Genomic DNA, 17,980 nt, shown 5'->3' with positions numbered 1-17,980 from the left:
AACGTCAAGTTCAACAAGTAAATATCCATGGGAAGGGAGGGCAGCAATAGGAATTGCATGTCTTTTCCGAAGTTTTACTTTTTAACCTTTAGTTTTATTTGTTGCCATAAAAACATAGAACCAAATTGTCTGTTAAATATTAAGAAAATACCGTTGACTACAAACAATGCATTATGTCTCGAGCTGCTGCGTATCTTACTGTTAACAATTAATTATTCCCCAGTTGAAATCCTTTGAAAACACACCAAATGATTGAAATCGACCCATTGAAAATTTTGTCATTGTAGAGGGTTAAACAATCATAAGAAACAAAAGGAAAAGGAAATGTTTACATATTTAAAGAAGAAACGAGCCGATATATATTGTCTTCAGAATGTACATTTTACACAGGAAATGGAGCAAAAGATAAAAGAAGAATGGGGAAATAAACAGTGTTTTTTAGTTCTTTCACCAGTAATTCAAGGGTTGTAGCCATACTTTTCTCCAAAAATTTCGAATGCAAAATAGAGAATGAAAAAACAAATAAAGATGGACATATTCTTACTATTGAACTATCAATAGAGGATTACCACTTGGCAATTATTACTATATATGGTCCCAACACTGACTGCCCGGAATTTTATGACAAAATGGATACCTTAGTTCGCTCATTGGTGAGTGATCATATAGTGCTATGTGGTGATTGGAATATCATACAAAATTATCACCTGGACGCATATAACTATAAAAACATAAATAATCCTAAGGCAAGAGATAGGATACTAAAATTAAAGGATGATTTTGATCTCCACAATCCATGGAGGGAAATAAATCCGTATGATAAAAGATATACATGGAGGCAAGCAAATCCCCTAAAACAAGGAAGACTAGACTTTTTCTTGGTATCACATAACATATTACCGTCTTTGGTAAAAGCTGAAATCGATCCAAGTTTCAAATCTGACCATTCTCCCAATACAATTACACTTAAGATATCTGATATTATGCATGGAAGGGCAACGTTATGACATTAATGTCCATTTTCTAGAGTTAAACAGCGTGTTAGCTTCTGTCAAAACATTGTCGTGGAAGGGGTTTTCCAAATTTTAAAACATCTTGAAAATCCTATTATACCATTTAATATCATACATCTACTTTAAACGGTAAAAGGGAATCGATAATACTATGAAACTCTTATACAACTCAGTGTATACATAATCAACACTTTTCAAAATGGGAATTGATATTTGGAGAAACAATACTGGAACCCGATAGACAAAAATATAATATGGTTCCAACTAATGTCTGCAAATCCTAAACAGCAATGGTTCCAATATCAAACTCTTCATCATATCTTACCAACAAATTCATTACTCATTAAAATGGGATACGCAAACAGCAATTTATGTGGTTATTGTAATAATCAAAGCGAAACAGTTGATCATCTGTTCTGGTATTGCAAACACGTGAGTTCCATCTGGACACAATTTGAAAAATTGGTCGGTCAGAAAGCCGATTTGTCCATTAAACTAAACAAGAAAGATGTACTTCTTGGATTGCTGCTACCAATTTTTGGACAAATAAATCTTTTAATAATTGTATGCAAACAATTTATCTTTAATAATAAAACATATGAAAAAACAATGAATTTTTAAATGATCCAGGAAGAACTCACATGCTTTTATTTCTTTATGAAATACACAGCAAAAATGTACGGACATCTTAACCAATTTATTAAAGTCTGGTCATCTTGTCACGTTTTGTTTATATAGACAATCTATATACATGTGCAACTGTGTACAAATGCAACAAAAATAAAGAAATTATAAAAAAAATAAAAAATAGATTCAACATCGGTATTTCTTCAAGATCCATACAGACATGCGTCTCGACAGCCTCCTTCGTCATGCTGCCTTATATTATCTTCAATGGGAATACGTGATTAATATCACTGAACAGTATTTTACACTTGGAGCAACCCTTATTCAAGAGGTTTATATGAGCGGCGTAGAATTATGCGCGCTTTTACTCAACCAACTATTGCACCAGATTTTATGGAGGCCAACTCTCTACAACACCGGTGACGTCATGCTTGGAAACTGATTGGTCCAGGACAGACAACGCCTCTTACTGACAGATCAGGCGCCAGCAAGTTTACTGACTTGTCAATTACAATGTATGTTGTTTCATTGTTATGTACAGTATATATATGCAGCTCCTCCACTTCATGTATCACTCTTGCTTGACAACGGTACAAGAATCTGTATCGAAACGTCGCACTCACTAAATAAAGAAGTTGTTATCCATAAAAACGTGTTCCATAAAGTTTACTGACTTGTAAACAAACCCGTTGTACGGGGGAATACTTCATCTGCAGCCTTGAAAACAGCATACAACTACGGCCCGTTATCAACTTGGGAATCTAATAGATGTCTAGCCTTGACAGCAGGATAAACGATGTTTATCTTGGAAGTTTTCGCTGATGAAAGCCTGTATGAGTACCTGTCCCCTTCGATACTACACTGGAACCAATCTTGCTATAAATAGGGAACGCGTCGATGTATGCTGATCAACACAGATCGTCTGCGTATATAAGGGGCAGAATGATGTATCATCACTGCAAATTGCCATTCTTGACAAGGTTCTTGTCATCGCTGATGCCTATCTCCTAGGATGAGAAGCACATACGAAGAAAGAAATGGCGGTGATACCCATTTTGCGATCGTCTCTGTGAGTCGCCGCGAAGTCAAGATAGAGTTACGTCCCTTGCTTGCCTGTTGCAGAAATGAAGGGTATTTTCCCTTTGGAATTTCCTCGGCCCCGGGACTATTTACATGTGTAACCTAACCCGCTGTTGCATCAGCGGAGACTTTGCAGTGCATTCTGCCTAGACAATGCACTCTAGACACATCAACAAGCAGAACAACTCAGACGACAGCTGCAGTTTATGTTTGAACTACTGACGCAGTTATGCCAATGGTTGAGCATCCAGGCGTGTTCACCAGACGCTACATGGGCCGGCATGCAACCTTCATCTCTTCGTGGATGCATCACCACAAGGATGAGGAGCGCATTGCAACAAGGACACGGCAGTAGGGAGTTGGTCACAACAGGAGAGACGATTACACATTAATCAGCTGGAATTCAAGGCGGTCATAAACCCATTTCAACTTTGGGCTCAGCTACTAATGAATCAGTTCTCATGATTCACACAGACAACTCGACAGTAGCCTTCTACATAAATCTACAAGGCTCAACAAGGTCAGCACCTCTAATAGAACTGACGTTCTAGCTATTCAGCTTAGCAGACAACGTCAGCCTGTGGCTTAAGGCATATCACATACCAGGAGCAATGAACGTGTTTCTACCGACGTCCTATCCAGACCACGCCATCTTTTACCCACAGAGTGGATGATACACCTGGAGGCATTCCAACTACTGATAGCAGACCAAGGTCGTCTTCTCATAGATTTAATTGCGACACGTTTCAGTCACCAAGTGACAACGATGTCTCACCAGTACCGGATTCTCAAGCCTGAGTTCTCGATGCACTGTCAATCCCATGGGAAGTACTAATCGCATATGCGTTTCTGCCACCGGTCCTGGTACTGCACAAAATAGCACAGACCAGAGTACTATGTGTGCTTTTGGTCTCGCCCTACTGGCCAGCGTGAACCTGGTTTGCAGACCTAATACAGCTCATAGGAGAACCAACAATGCACTTACCAGACTGGCCGAATCTACTGATCCATCCACACACACCACAGTGCCACGGCAATCCAACAGGATTCCGACTTCACGTGTGGACCATATTAAGCACTGCTTGAAGAAAAGAAGTTATTCCACGAGAGCAGCTAAAGCAGTCACGATGGCCGTAAGCCGTTCAACTAGGAACCTCTACAACGATAAATGGAAACGTTTTGACAAGTTTGCTACACAGAAAGGATTCTCAGCTGTTAAGGCCTTGCATCCTCATGTAGCAGATTATTTATGTCATCTGAGAGCATCAGCCTAACGAAAGTGCCAGAACTACTTGCTCTACTATGCTCCTTCAAGCTGGAAGACCAGCAGAAGAAATTCAGAGCACCAGTCTGGGATCTGAACATGGTTTTACAACATCTTATGAGTGATCTCTACAAACCTGGTAGACTATCTTCCAGCCACTCATATGCGCTAGAATTTGGACGAAGTCGATTCGACACGGGAAACTGTGCTGCAGTACATCTTGGACTTAGATGGGACTTCACTGCAAAGAATCAGTTACTTGGCCAACCGGACAAACAGTTCCACGTCCCAGCGCTATCTACGATCCTCGGAACAGAGGACACCCAGGACTTATCCTTGTGTCCTGTCAGAGCCCTGAAGATATATCTTCAAAAGACTAAAACAAGGAGAAGAAAATTCATGCGCCTTTTCATCCCCTTTGTCAGCAGAGACAACAGTAGAAGTCTCAAAGACAACAATTTAATTTTGGATGTGAGCCGATAAAGCAGCAGGATTAGAACCTCCAAGAGCTTCCAACCCACACAAAGTCAGAGGTCCACACTCACTCTGCACGGAAGCTGTTAGATATCAGCTATAAGGAAGGCTGCTTTTGGAAGTCGGACACGGTGTTTGCCAACCTCTACCTCAGAGACATCACCTCTGACAACGTCTCCGGCATTCATCAGTTTGAGCCACTTGTAGCACTACAACTATCGGTCCCACAAAGGCGCTGAGTTGAAAATCTCACCCTTTATCACGTTGACTTGTTGATAACTTTTACTATGAAGAAGTTTTAGTTTGAAAGTCCATGCGCAGTCTAGACTAGACTAGCATGAGTGATTAAGACTGTATGGGTAACGATCTTACCTGTACATTAAGGGGTCGCAACTTATTTATGATAACGATCTTATCATAATCTATGGGTTGTTATAGATAACTAGTAAAAAGAAGATACTAGTATATCTAAAATCCACATGAATCTAGAAGATTCACTTGTCTGAGGGAGAAGTAAGACAAGATTGTGTTCCCCCCCCCGAGTTTGTAACGGAAGTTGGAAGAATAGGATCTAGGAAGTGCCGTTACGCAGTTCCCATGGGGGGATACAGGACGTATCTAAGGACAGCTGATGAATCCACGAAGTGGCTTGACCCACCACCAATCCGTCAGATTCTGTAAGCAAAACATCATGAGTCAGGATAAGGAAAAATATGTAATTTTTTAAGAAAACTTGATACTTTATACTTATCCTGACTCATGAGGTCAAGCCCTCCCAACCTCCCCGCAAAAGACACTTCAGGTTTCCCAGCAAACCCAGGTGCATGGGCTTATTGCGCGGGAAAAGGGAGGCAACTCGTGGGTGAGTGTACTTTTCCGTCCGCTTTAGGGAACTACAAGGGATTCAAGTGTTCCACTAACATTCGCATAGAAGGAGATAAGCAAAAGATCATGAGTCAGGATAAGTATAAAATATCAATTTTACTTTAAAAATTACATTTTTTTCCTGTCTCCAGCATACACTGTGTACTCTTGCAAAGCCAAATTTGTTAATGATACATGCTTGCCCTGAACTAGTGCCTTAAGCTGATTAGGAGTTATTATTAATTGTTTATTTTTTAACCCAGTTTCCATGACTACAAAATCTACTTTGGAACCAGGAGGCTTTTGTAGTCATAGTCTTGATTCATGCACTTTGTAAAACATACCATTAGCAAGGGATATTAGTGTTTCATGCTGGTCGATTATGAAATTAACTATTTGTATCCTAGCAATTAAGTGTTCAAGTAAAATTTGAGTTTAGCTTATACCCTGAATCGGCTAAATACCTGTCAGATGGCATGTTTGCTTACTTTGGTCTACAATTTCAGGGGTCCCGTCAATCACCCACACCGCCTGCAGATCTTCTCAACACTCGATTTGTCACACAGCCCAAGAACCTGGGTGACAAAAAGAGCAACTTTCTCAAGACTCTGCGTTCGGACAAGCCCCCACAAGAAAATGGCATTGCTGGCCATGAAATACAGGAAAATGGGGATGTATGTAGTTGTCAACATCAAATGTTATCCTAAAATAGTAACTGTTTGCTTCCTGCAGTAACATGGTGGGAACTTTGGGGTAGCCTACTGGTTAAAACATTTGCTTATCATGCTGAAGACCTGTGTTCAATTTCCCACGTGGGTATGATATTTGAAGCTCTTTTCTGGTGTCCCTCCTTTGTAATATTGCTGGAATGTTATTTAAGGAACATAAAACCATACTTTTTCACTCTAATGACAGTGGGGTAGCCCAGTGGTTAAAGCATTTGCTCATCATGCCGAATACCTGGGTTCGCTTCCCTACATGGGTACAGTGTGTGAAGCCCATTTCTGGTGTCCCCTGCTGTGATATTGCTGGAATATTGCTAAAACACGCACTCTCACACGATCTATCTTCAAATATATAGGGGTATGATTTACTTACATTGCTACACTCTCCAGCAAGGTTTGCCACTTTGGCAATCCAGGTTTAAACACATGCGCAGTACCTCCTGTTTATTAGTGGTTGAAATTTTGTGACCCTAATGTTGAACATAAGTAATTAATAGTTTGGTACCTAGATCAAAATGCTATAGGAACCTCTGTTCAACAGCATGAAATAGGTATCTGATATGTGAGGTAATTTTAACAACCCTCCTCCACCCATAAAACACTGAGGGGCTTCTAATGTGATATGGGTTTCTGGATATACTTTGTTCATACATGTCATCGTAACCGAATTGTGTATAGTGCACAATATCAATCACTTGATTGTCTGGTCCTGACTTGATTATTTGCAGGAACCCATGATATAGATGAAAGTCTTGAGTGTGGCACTGACACTAGTATTTGTTTTCTTGTTGTTTTTTATATATATACATGTTTATATGATTAGCAGTAAGAGTATTTAACTGTTGTTGTTTTTGTATCAGTCTTGCCTTGTTTCTATTGCAGTCTGCAGGCAAATCCTCGAGTGATCAGCTGGTGAATGGAATGGATGAACTGCAAGTGTCCACAGAGCCAGGCCGCAACATCCTCTCCAGCTCCCTGGAAGCTGAACAGAGGTAGTGTCTCACTTAAACACGGATATATGTACTGTGATAGTATAAGAAGGGACTAAATTTGTGAAAGAAGTTCAAACTTCTGTTTTTATTCATTTAGCTTAATTCAACCAGCTATTTCTATGTAGACATTGATCCCAAATGTGTCCTAAGAAGAGGGGTGTGTGTGTGTCTGTGGAGGAATTTTTTACTGTGTTTCCAAACGTTATTTGAGGTGAAAACATCATAAAGTGATGTTTAGAAAGCACTTTTACGAATAATATGATATTTAGTATACTGGCAGTGAGAACGTGATTTTCACTGAAAGAACATGAGACTTACAGCATAAACGTTAGAGTTGACAGGTTTGTGCGTAACTGATTGATGAACAATGTTGAAGGTTTCCACAAAAACCAAACATACATACTAACACCCGCAACAACCTAAGGCGCACTTACAACACTTGGGTGTCGACAGATCAAGTTGTCAGACCCAGTTCCTTGGTTGATTTTGTCATAATACCCACACAACATGAATTGTTGCTCATGATGTCAATCACTGGATATTACAGCCTGCTATTAGTGCAGCATTAAACCAGAAAGGTGTTACTTGAATTTGTTTATGCTTTACTTGATTATGCACAACAGGGGTGGAAATAACCCATTGCCCGACATCCGAGTCCAGTGTTTTTTTCTGTCGGGCAAGCAAATTTGTATATCACACTGTACCGTTGTCCAGCTGACTTTCCAATCTTAATAATGTTGTTTATTTTTAAAAATCAACAAGAAAACAGTCGGTATAGTGGAAAAATGATCAGGGCAAGTGATTTTACATGTGCCACTGTACCGGGAGTACACTAGCAATTTTAAAGTTATTTCTACCCCTGCACAAAGAAAAACCTATCTTAGGGTGTTTTTTCCCATTATACAAAATACTCACATGGCTTAAGTGATGTATTTGTTCTGCAGGCTGCTGCGTGAGATGGGATGGAATGAGCAGGATGAGGAGGAATACGTCATCACGGAAGATGACATGAAGGAGTTCCAGAAACTTACAGACATGGTACGTTGACATACATGACATCATTGTTAGATCGATTAGTAGACAGGGATTTATCTGGAGTCCTGTATTTGAGGGTCCCTGGGATCCTAGGGTCCCTAGTATGACCAGAAATTATTGAGAATTTTAGGAATATGTTTAATTGGATTTCTAGAATAAACAACCTTGACCAGCTATCAAGTGCTTGGTTTCATTCAAGAGAGACAACTCCGTTTATCCTTATTCATTAGTTTGTGAAGAATTATCCCCCCTTTGTTTACTTGCTAGCAGACGACATTTTCAGTGATCCTCAGTTTGGATGATTTAGAGAAGAGGAAGTTGATTTTAGAGTATTATAACTTGGACATCAGATCAGCTAAAGTGATTTCAAGTAGAACAGGCATCCCTATGTCCACTGTTTATCGTGTTTTGAAAAATATTGCAAATGGATATGGCATTGAGCACCAGGGAGGCGCAGGTAGGCCCAGAAAATTGACTGTCGGTGACAGGAGGCGGCTTGGTATTGTTGTTTCTAAAAACAAAGGAAGGAGTTTAGAAAACTTAAGGCTGGATATGATTGATAGAGGAACTGTGGCTGTCTGTAAGGAGACAATTAGAACTGAGCTGCATGCAATGGGTTGGCAGAAAAGTCGAGGAATTCCATCACCGATCATGAAACCTGAACAAAAGGAGCGAAGGTTGAACAGGTGCTTACAGCATAGAAATTTTAACTAGGACAATGTGATTTTCTCAGATGAAAGTTCTGTGTGGCTGTTTCCTAATACACTGAAATTCTGGACCAAACAAACTGAAAATCCTTTGTATCAGCTCCCAAAGTACAGTCCGAAATTTAACGTGTGGGGTGGCATATCTGTGTTAGAGGCAACGCCCCTTTGTGTATTTGAAGGGAATATGAACAGTGAGCGGTACACAGATATTCTCGAGGGACATTTACTTCCATCTGCTCACGTGTTCTATGGAAATTTTGGGATTTTCCAGCAGGACAACGACCCAAAACATCGTTGAAAGCATTCACAGGCCTGGTTTCGGACCCAAAATATGACATTATTAGATTGGCCAAGCTATAGCCCTGACCCAAATCCAATAGAAAATGTTTGGGGACTTATGAAGGAAAGTGTCAATAAGAAAAATCTGACAAATATTGCTGAAATGAAAGAAGAGGTGGTCCGACTTTCTAACTTCTTTGATCCGTAGTATGCCCCGCCGCATTGAAGCCTGCATTGCTGCCCATGGTGACTTGACAAAATACTAACAGTTCACCTGTCTTTGAATCTGGAGTTATGTTCTGCTAATACTGGAAACGTATTATATTTCGCGCAGGTTTTATTTTCTCGCTTTTCGCGGAAAACATTTTAGCGCGAAAATTTATATATCGCGAATAAACCTGTCATTCATTCAGTCTAGCCACGCCGCCCTGAGTTGTTACCATAACACATCAAGTTTGAAGACAGAAATCTACGGGAATCTTAAAATGACGACTGATAGTAGCATAAAGAATCATACTTAACTGTCGCTGTAATGTATTTCCCAAAACATAATTAAATAATGAGTCAAATCCCATCGCCGAATTAGCGAAAACAGCAATGTGTGTTTTGGCCGCCATGGAAATTGGTCACATGACAGATGGTTTGATACAAAACAGATTACCATGAACGACTCGGAAAGAAATAATACAGCAGTATTTTATTTATTCATTAAGATTTTATTTACCAGTACATCATGAAGCGAATAGTCACTTAACGCTCAATCATCTCATTCACAACAACCCGGCTTGTTTGAAATCACAAAGAGCTTCATATACAGTAGAAGTTAATTCGTCAGATCGTCAGAATTCGGAACATAAGACTGATGTGTTTTTCATCTCTTCCGTGAGTAAACGGATTACTGTGTACTAGTATATCGCACAGATAGGGATTTCCTGTGAGTAAGGTTAAGCCACTCTGTTTGTTTTCACTGCTATTAGTGGCGGCCACAGAGACAGCTGGCAGTTCCGGCAATTACTGATTGCGCGAATAATTGACCGCGCGATGTAGTCTAAACTGTCAATTCCGCGAAAATTGCACCACGCGAAAATAAGTACGTTTACAGTATTCACATTTAATATGCGAGTAATGAGTGAAATGTTTTTTAAAAATTACAGTCTTTAAATTCTCAATAATTTCTGGTTGTACTGTAATTTTCAGGGCTCCTGGACAACAAAATGGGGGGTCCCAGATACTTAAACATTAATATTAATACTGTTATTGTATTGTGTATTGTGATCACCGCATTGTTACATAAATTAAATTGCAAGTGATACCATAACCCAGCTAGTCTTATTGTTACTTGATTGGAACTTTTACAAAAAGTATTTGGACTTTTTCTGCGTCCCTGTGGATGCACTAATAATAATATTGTTGGGTCCATTGTCAATTTATATGTGTATAGGACTCAGGAATTCGCGTCCTGTAAATCCCTGAGTAGATATCAGTTGAACTGTGGAGCACCGTATGGGGAGACAGATTAGTAGACATTGATGTAACTATAGGCATGGTATGTTCCTATACCACAACATGGGAAGACAGATTCGTAAGCCTTGGTAGATCTGTTGATATGGTAAGTGGACATATCAATACATGGGTAGATTAGTACACAACAGTTCAACCCCATTTTGACAAACCTTGCCTTGCTACACTTCATGTAATGCTTGTCGTTGTATTTTGTTCTTTCTCTTATCTCTCCTTTTTATCGACTTGGTTAATTTTGCAGATTAAGAAAACCCCTCGCAATGGCCTGGCCCGGACTCTTCCAAAAACATGGAGTCCGAAGCACATCCCAATATACCAACTAGCCAATACCCAGGAGCTCAATGAAACACTCTCATCATCCGATTCGGAGACGGAGGATGATTCGTAACACAGGCTACTGATGTTGTTGTCACTGCAGTGATGATGTGTGCCGCCGCTTTCTCGCTGTCTTGCACCTGTCTCTGCTGATTGGAGAAGAACCATGAGCAGTGTGTCCATGTTTGCAGTCAGTTTCCAGGAGCAACTGTTCTGATGGATGATTCGCAAAGCTAGTTTGAGCGTTTTATGTGGTATTTACAGAAAAACGAAACTGGTATTTGATAATATCGATTCTGAAGAAATTTTTGAATTTATTTTTTAGTTTTTCTCTTTTTTCCCTTGAGAGCTTCAAGGGAGGAAGTTTTGGGGTCTTGATTTGTTACCCTGTTTGCAAAGACAATTACCATGTTAAAAACTATGGAGAGGTATTTATATATTGTATGATAAAACAATGGACTTGTGATTTCACATTGTCGACGTCATCTCATGCCAACAGTTGCCCATTGTGTTAGGTCTTCTTGGATCATGCGAGCAAGAAGCTTGGTCCACAGTCGATGCGAGATTCACATCACGGATGTCTCATTGCCACCATTACACCATTGATTCAAGACCATAAATTTTGTGCAGCAGGTTTTATTCTCAGAAGATGAAACAGGATGCCTTTCTTTTCAGCAAATTGTCATAATTTTATTTTTGTCAGATGCATAGTAATTGAACCATACTACTGTATCACAAGTATTACGTTTTCTTTGCATGAAAGAACAATCTTTCCTTGTCTCTGCCTGGCAGCATAACAAAGACAAATTCTGGGTCCGGGATTCTTCACGAAGCTGTTGATGGTACTTTTGAACATTGATTTCATTTTCCACACTGTAAACTTTTTAAAATTTCAACCATATGTCTTTCTCTTAGCATACTGAGTGCTTAGTAATTACCAAAACCACGGGTTTCATTTGTCATCAGGGCAGTAGCTGCGAGATAGATGCGTTATATTTTCAATCATTGATGATCCATAGTGTTTGCTGTTAATTCTCTATGAAGTAAACGTGCTGTGGCATGTTACCATATCCACTAGGTGTGAATGTCTTCCTGAAAGGTTATACTAGCTCTATAACTTACTCTAGTAGGTACTCCTGTACAGTTAATGGGGTTGTATTATTACATTTTTCTCATTCCAGCTATTGATAACATTGTCAGTGTTTTGTGAGGTATATCATCTATACTATACATTAAATATAGTGTCTGTGACAATACTACATCAGCACTGGTTCTATTGTGGTGACAACAGGTATATATGCTCAAACTTCAATGCTCTTCAATACCGTACCTTTCTACGATGCCACTATAGCCATGTAACCCTGATAACTGCTCTTCTTGATAGCGATCCTTGATATCAAGTATTTGAATTCAGCATGTTTGCCAAGGAGGAAATGTATTGATGTCAGCATGTTGATAGTGTCTGCGAACTTGGTGATACAACCATGTTCTCTTTACTTGCAGCAGAATTTGCTGACGTCGATGTTTTGATCGTGGATATGTGATAAGGGAATTATTAGTAGCATTTCACTTACTTGTTGGAATTTGCCTTTCTCATACTGACAGCTAAAAAGTGTTAATTGTTGGTGTTTAATTTTGTTCTGCATACATCCGAGAAGACAAGTTGTGATTCTCAATTGAAAAAAACCTTTACCTGGAAGACTATTGCTGGTGTGAATGTCATTTACAGACATGTATTGAGGGATTAAAGGAATCATTTAAATATCATTTGTTGAGAGTCATCTGTAAGACATCACAAAATGGTGCCCATGGTTACCGTAACCTTTTGTTGCATGTTACCACATGATAACCCCTTGCCAAAGAATCCAGTGCCATCTAGCATGTTTTTGTATGTGCAACTGTTAACTCCAGAAAAGCGCTAAGCTTTCAGGATTCATGTAATGAAATATGAGAGAGACATCATGACCACATATCTGTCATAGTTATGGAGCTGCTCAGAATGAATGGCTTGTTTTGTGATACGAGACCAGAAGCCGACACCCAAGAATTGAATCTAGTCATCTGTAAAGGGGAGGTAACCCAAGTGCTCATACCATTCCGCGATAGTCATAATGATCAAATATGAAATGGTGACTAAGACGTATATCTGTAAAATATTTGTCATGAAAACCCTATGAGTATTGTCATAAGGAGTTCTTTGTCTCACTTTTACTAAATTCATAGATTTGTTTTGTTCCACTTTTATCTGTTTGCTGTAATGGATTGTCATACATCTAAGAATACAAAGTTTTCGTTGTCAGATTGTAGCTTCCTTCCTTTCTATATGACTTCATTGACGAAGGTTGTTTTGAAGTTAATGACCTTGACCTAGTAATGCAGGTTTCAATTTAAGATGTAGTGTCTATTATATTTTGCATATATTAACAGGCTATGGTTTATCTGAGATGCACATTAGTGGAATAAATTGGAACTTATATTGTGTTTAAAATTCACTTGAGCTTACTTTTAGCTTTCAAATTATATATTGAAGCAAGCTTGATGTTCCCAGGCAAATCATCTTAAAACTAATTGTCATAGATGCCATATTAAAGCAAAATGTGCGTTACTCAGCATTTTTTTTTTTTTTTTTTCTTTCAATAAGTTTAACTAGCATTGCTGATCTAGTGCCTGAATAGAAATAGATTTTGCTTTTATAAGAGATGTTTATAGGATACAGTAGTTTCATAGCGGCTCCGTACTTACGGGGTTAATTCATCAAGATAGCATAGTTCCAGTAACTATTTATTTGTTAAAAATAGTATGATGCTAACTATTCAGCCAGGTACCATGCTTATAATGGAGAGTGCAAACTACTTATTCTCATGATTACATTGTTGTTCAACACTTGTTCAGATATTCACTACTATTCTCTATTTTGGTACATTATTTGTATTGTTAGTTGTGACTCACTTCAGAAAAGCATCAGATTTTGTTTTCCCTCTGTCTAAGAAGTGTAGCTTCCCTCCAACAAATATTGTACTGGTACAAATTTTGTCTCTGAATTAGTCAATGGGTAAAAAATGGCATAGAAATCATTTCGTATCCTTCAATGAGGTTTTGGCTGAATTGTGATGGTTGTAAAGTTTGAAAACATTTACCATTTCTGGTGTCCCCCGCCGTGATGTTGCTGGAATATTGCTAAAAGCGGCGTAAAGCCAAACTCCGTCAGTCAGTCTTCAAATGTTCGGAAAATTCCTAGTGGGTAGGGGTAGCCATGTGGGGATGGTGTGATAAGGCCATTCATGGTATCCTCCTGCCATGATATTACTGGAATAGTGCTAACAGTGATGTAAAACCCAACTCATCTGTCTCAACCCAGGTGAAGTACATGGCCAGCATGGTGAATTCTGATCCAAATATATTCTGTCTAAACGATGCCTGATGCAAGATTTATATTCATGTTGAAGACAAATTGTTATAACTTCTATGATCTATCATTAGTTGGTGGACTGCTAAACATGAACTTGTTAGAAACAGACATGGCAGAGTTGGAAGGACTTGGAAAAGTTTTCAGAAAACTGCTGAAAAACTTTATAGCTACCTATCCTGAAACATTGCTTTTAGCATTGTCAGATTGTAGTGTAATGGTATGGACTGTCCCAGGGCCTAGATTTTCAAAGCTCTCTTATCGCTAAGATAGTCGTAGGTTAATGTTAATGTATGGCACTTACGATTATCTAAGCGTTTAAAGAGCTTCGAAAATCTAGGCCCAGGAGTCTAAGGTGATGCGCTTATATTTGCATCCCTTGAGCAGAAGCTTGTAAGTTCTTATTCAAGCATGATTGGTCATGTTTCCACATCTGTCACCACTATACCCGTGCTCATGGGTTGCACCCAGGTGCAAACATCAGAGACCTGCCAGCTTTCCTTACACATTAAGGGGTCATGCCATGATGATAATATTTTGAGTTATCATTCCAGCGTCAGATTGCTTGATTTCAATTGTCATTATTTTCTGTGACAATCAAGTATTCTTTCCTCATCTTTCAATAACATTTGAGAATTGCTAGTTTAGGACTGACAGTAAATTTTCTGATGAGTACTAGAAAATATGTTCCTTGCTTCGCCTTTTAAATAATAAATAAGTCTACTGCTCTTGACAACAATGTCTGCATGATGTGAACGATTCAATACATTTCAACATGCTGCTCGTATGCAAGTACCTTCTCGGGACATATTTTTCTTTCATGTCTGTTTCTGTGTGAGGTAACTTTAACCTTTTTACAGTTATTTGCGAGACAAAATAATTTGATTATAAGCATCAGCATTGTGTAACTTACTAAATTGAATATTCTTACCCGTAGCCACAATCTTTGGAAGAAATACGTGAAAAGGAGAACACAGTAAGGATATCCTGTTCTAACTGTGAACGGTACAGTACCTGTTTATATCATATGCATGTACTGTACATACCTCATCTGAGATGAAGAACTCCTCCTTTGAAATTAGTCATCCTGGTAGATAATGAAGCTATATAATAAACTATATATCCAACTGGTGAAAATGTTCAATATGTATGTCTGTAAAAAGTTGGAAGAAGAATATTTTTATGCATTTTGTAAATTATTTTAAAGTTGTGATCGTGTAACCAAGGGCTCATACTTATCTGAAGATGCACTTATATGATATAATTCTAGGTTTTGTTTAGCTTGTTGAATGACATTAGTCAGTTGCTGAGCTGGAACAAGAACAAGGTTAATGCTACATCTGTTAATTCTCACGAAGTTTTTCTCTTTCTTGCAATACAAAACTGACGCTGCATATGCCAGCTTTTTCATGTAGGTGAATAATTAAGCTCAATGGGAAATTGCATTGTATATATGGAGCATATTGATGTGGATTGTCTTAGAATAACTCTTACCATATCATCAGTAAACAGATTTGCATTGGTGTGGTGTGTATCTGAATAAATCAATCATGTTCATATCCTGACGCGTACCGTGTTATATAACATGGTATCACATTCTCTTTACCACAATGTTGTGTAATAAACTGCACTCTAAAATAACCGGTCTGCTATGTGTTGTAACTGTTTTACTACACTTGTTTAAACAATATTTTTTCAATTCAAAGTAAGAATATATTTTGCTATAATATGAGGGACACGTTGACAAAGATACTTGTTTTTAGTGGGAAGCTTTTTGTGTAAATGACACTGCCCTGCTTGTTGACACCAGATACAAATTATAGTTAAGACGATCCACATTTATGGTTGGATTTTGGCCAAAGAGAATCCTTGAACCCAAGATAAGTTAGCATTGCTCTTGTTGAATGGTGCTACATTATCTCCTGTTTTGATGTTGGAGCAAGAGGTTGGTGGTGCCATATGTCAAGGGCAGCCTGCCATAAACCACAAAGTAATGTTGATATATGAAATTAAGATATAACTGAAGTTTGAAATAAATAGTTACAGTTTATTTTCTTGTATTTGGATCTCAAGTTGTTGAATCCAATTGCAATTTCTGTCAGCGGACAGATTTCTCTTATTACAAGTACTGACTATATCAGGAGAGGTCAGTCTCGTGGGTTAAAGTTTTATATAGAAGGCTACATTATGTCTTCTGAAAGTTATTGATAAATGGAAAGGTGAGCTTCTGTACCTATCTTTTTGTTAATGTTGATGAGTTCTTTGTGTATATACTACTCAAAATATGTTAAACAACACCTGGCCCCGATTTCTCGAAACAAACTTAAATTTTTACTCAAATTTCAAACTGAGTTTGACAATTTGAAACAGCCGAAGTTTTAACTCCACTACACTTTTTAAATAAAAAAAAATCCCAAACAACTGAAGTTATTTATCCACCAAACTCAAATTGTCTACAAAGTTTGAGTTCAACATCAATTTCAGTTTATTCTGGGAAATGCATTTTCTTGTTTTCTCAAATTTGAGGAAAAACTCGTGACTTAAGTAAAAACTCAGACTTAGTTTGTTTCGATCTTTTGGGGCCTGATCTTTTCATACGACTACAGTAAGTTATTGTGACTATTAACTTTACTCGGTTGAATAAATTGAATGTTCTTTAACTTCTATTGAGTGGTATGTCCTCACAGACCCAACTGTTAGTGGGTCTGTGGATTGGATTAAAATGATCAACAGTAATGATCAATATTTTGTTTAGTGAGTTAAAGAATACAGTTTTGAATGATAATTTTGTAATGTATAATTTGTTTGAGAAACAGATTTATATTTCCATAATCACTGTTCTGTGAAATTAAATGTGTATTTGTGAATGAATGTTTGAATGTACTGAAGTTTCGAAGAGACTGTAACATGGCAGTTCCCCGTCTTTGCGACTTTGTTAGCATCCTTGCAATGCCTGCTGTAAGAACGACCCAGGATTTGTGTTTGTGATGTGTTTCACCAGGACTTAGCCAATGTACAATGTGGAAGAGGCGAGAGATATGCAATGAGCTAAACAATATGTAGTTGAGGTATGTGGAAATTCATACTATACTGTGGTACAAAATGAGTATTTTGCTTGGCACTTTACAAATGAACATATACTATGTCATGGTGAAAAATAAAACACATTTTCCATTTTGCATTGATTTGTTTGTTGATATGGTTATTGTAGCCTGTGTGGAGCATGATCCACTTCGGTAGTTGATCAAGAAGGCGCCGACTTTTGTCTGTCTGTTGTTGGGAGCAGTGAGTTAAGCACCGCCTTTTGTCTTCGGCTCTACTGGGGAGCCATGAGTTCAGCACCGCCACTTCTCATGAAGACAATCTGTGCAGTAGGTCACATGTCACCTTGAGTGACTGAGTACGGTTTTTGTTGCCTTTAGAAATATTCACGATGGGGGACACAAGAAACGTGCTTCACACATTTAACTCAACTGGTGACTTTAACCCAGACATTTTGCGTGACGAGTGAACGCTTTTACCATTAGGATACATCACCACCCATTTATCACAAAGAATGGTAAACAGTTTCTTGTAACCTGTCATAAGAAACTAATGTTGACACTAAAGGATTTTCAGATTGTTGGAATGACAGCTAACCCACTGAGTTACATGCACATTGCTCAAGTGAGAGCAAAA

At 38.4% G+C, this 17,980-nt stretch overlaps 1 protein-coding gene across 4 annotated transcripts in view; it reads left to right on the top strand.

Moving 5' to 3' along the window:
- LOC124255697 (vasculin-like) overlaps positions 1-17,479 on the top strand; it is a 41,058-nt gene extending 23,579 nt beyond the window's left edge. For all 4 annotated transcript variants that reach the window (XM_046689602.1, XM_046689603.1, XM_046689604.1 and 1 more), the window contains 4 exons: positions 5,829-5,996; positions 6,930-7,039; positions 7,984-8,077; positions 10,823-17,479. In XM_046689602.1, coding sequence (XP_046545558.1) covers positions 5,829-5,996; positions 6,930-7,039; positions 7,984-8,077; positions 10,823-10,969 — 519 coding nt within the window. In that variant the 3' untranslated portion in view covers positions 10,970-17,479. The remainder of the gene's footprint in view (positions 1-5,828; positions 5,997-6,929; positions 7,040-7,983; positions 8,078-10,822) is intronic.
- The last annotated feature ends 501 nt before the right edge of the window (positions 17,480-17,980 follow it).

Source organism: Haliotis rubra, unplaced genomic scaffold (assembly GCF_003918875.1).
Source record: "Haliotis rubra isolate DU_JTF1 unplaced genomic scaffold, ASM391887v1 Scf606, whole genome shotgun sequence".
Classification (NCBI taxonomy): Eukaryota; Metazoa; Mollusca; class Gastropoda; order Lepetellida; family Haliotidae; genus Haliotis; species Haliotis rubra.
The sequence above is the reverse complement of the archived record's forward strand: the minus strand, read 5'-3'. Positions and strand labels throughout refer to the sequence as shown.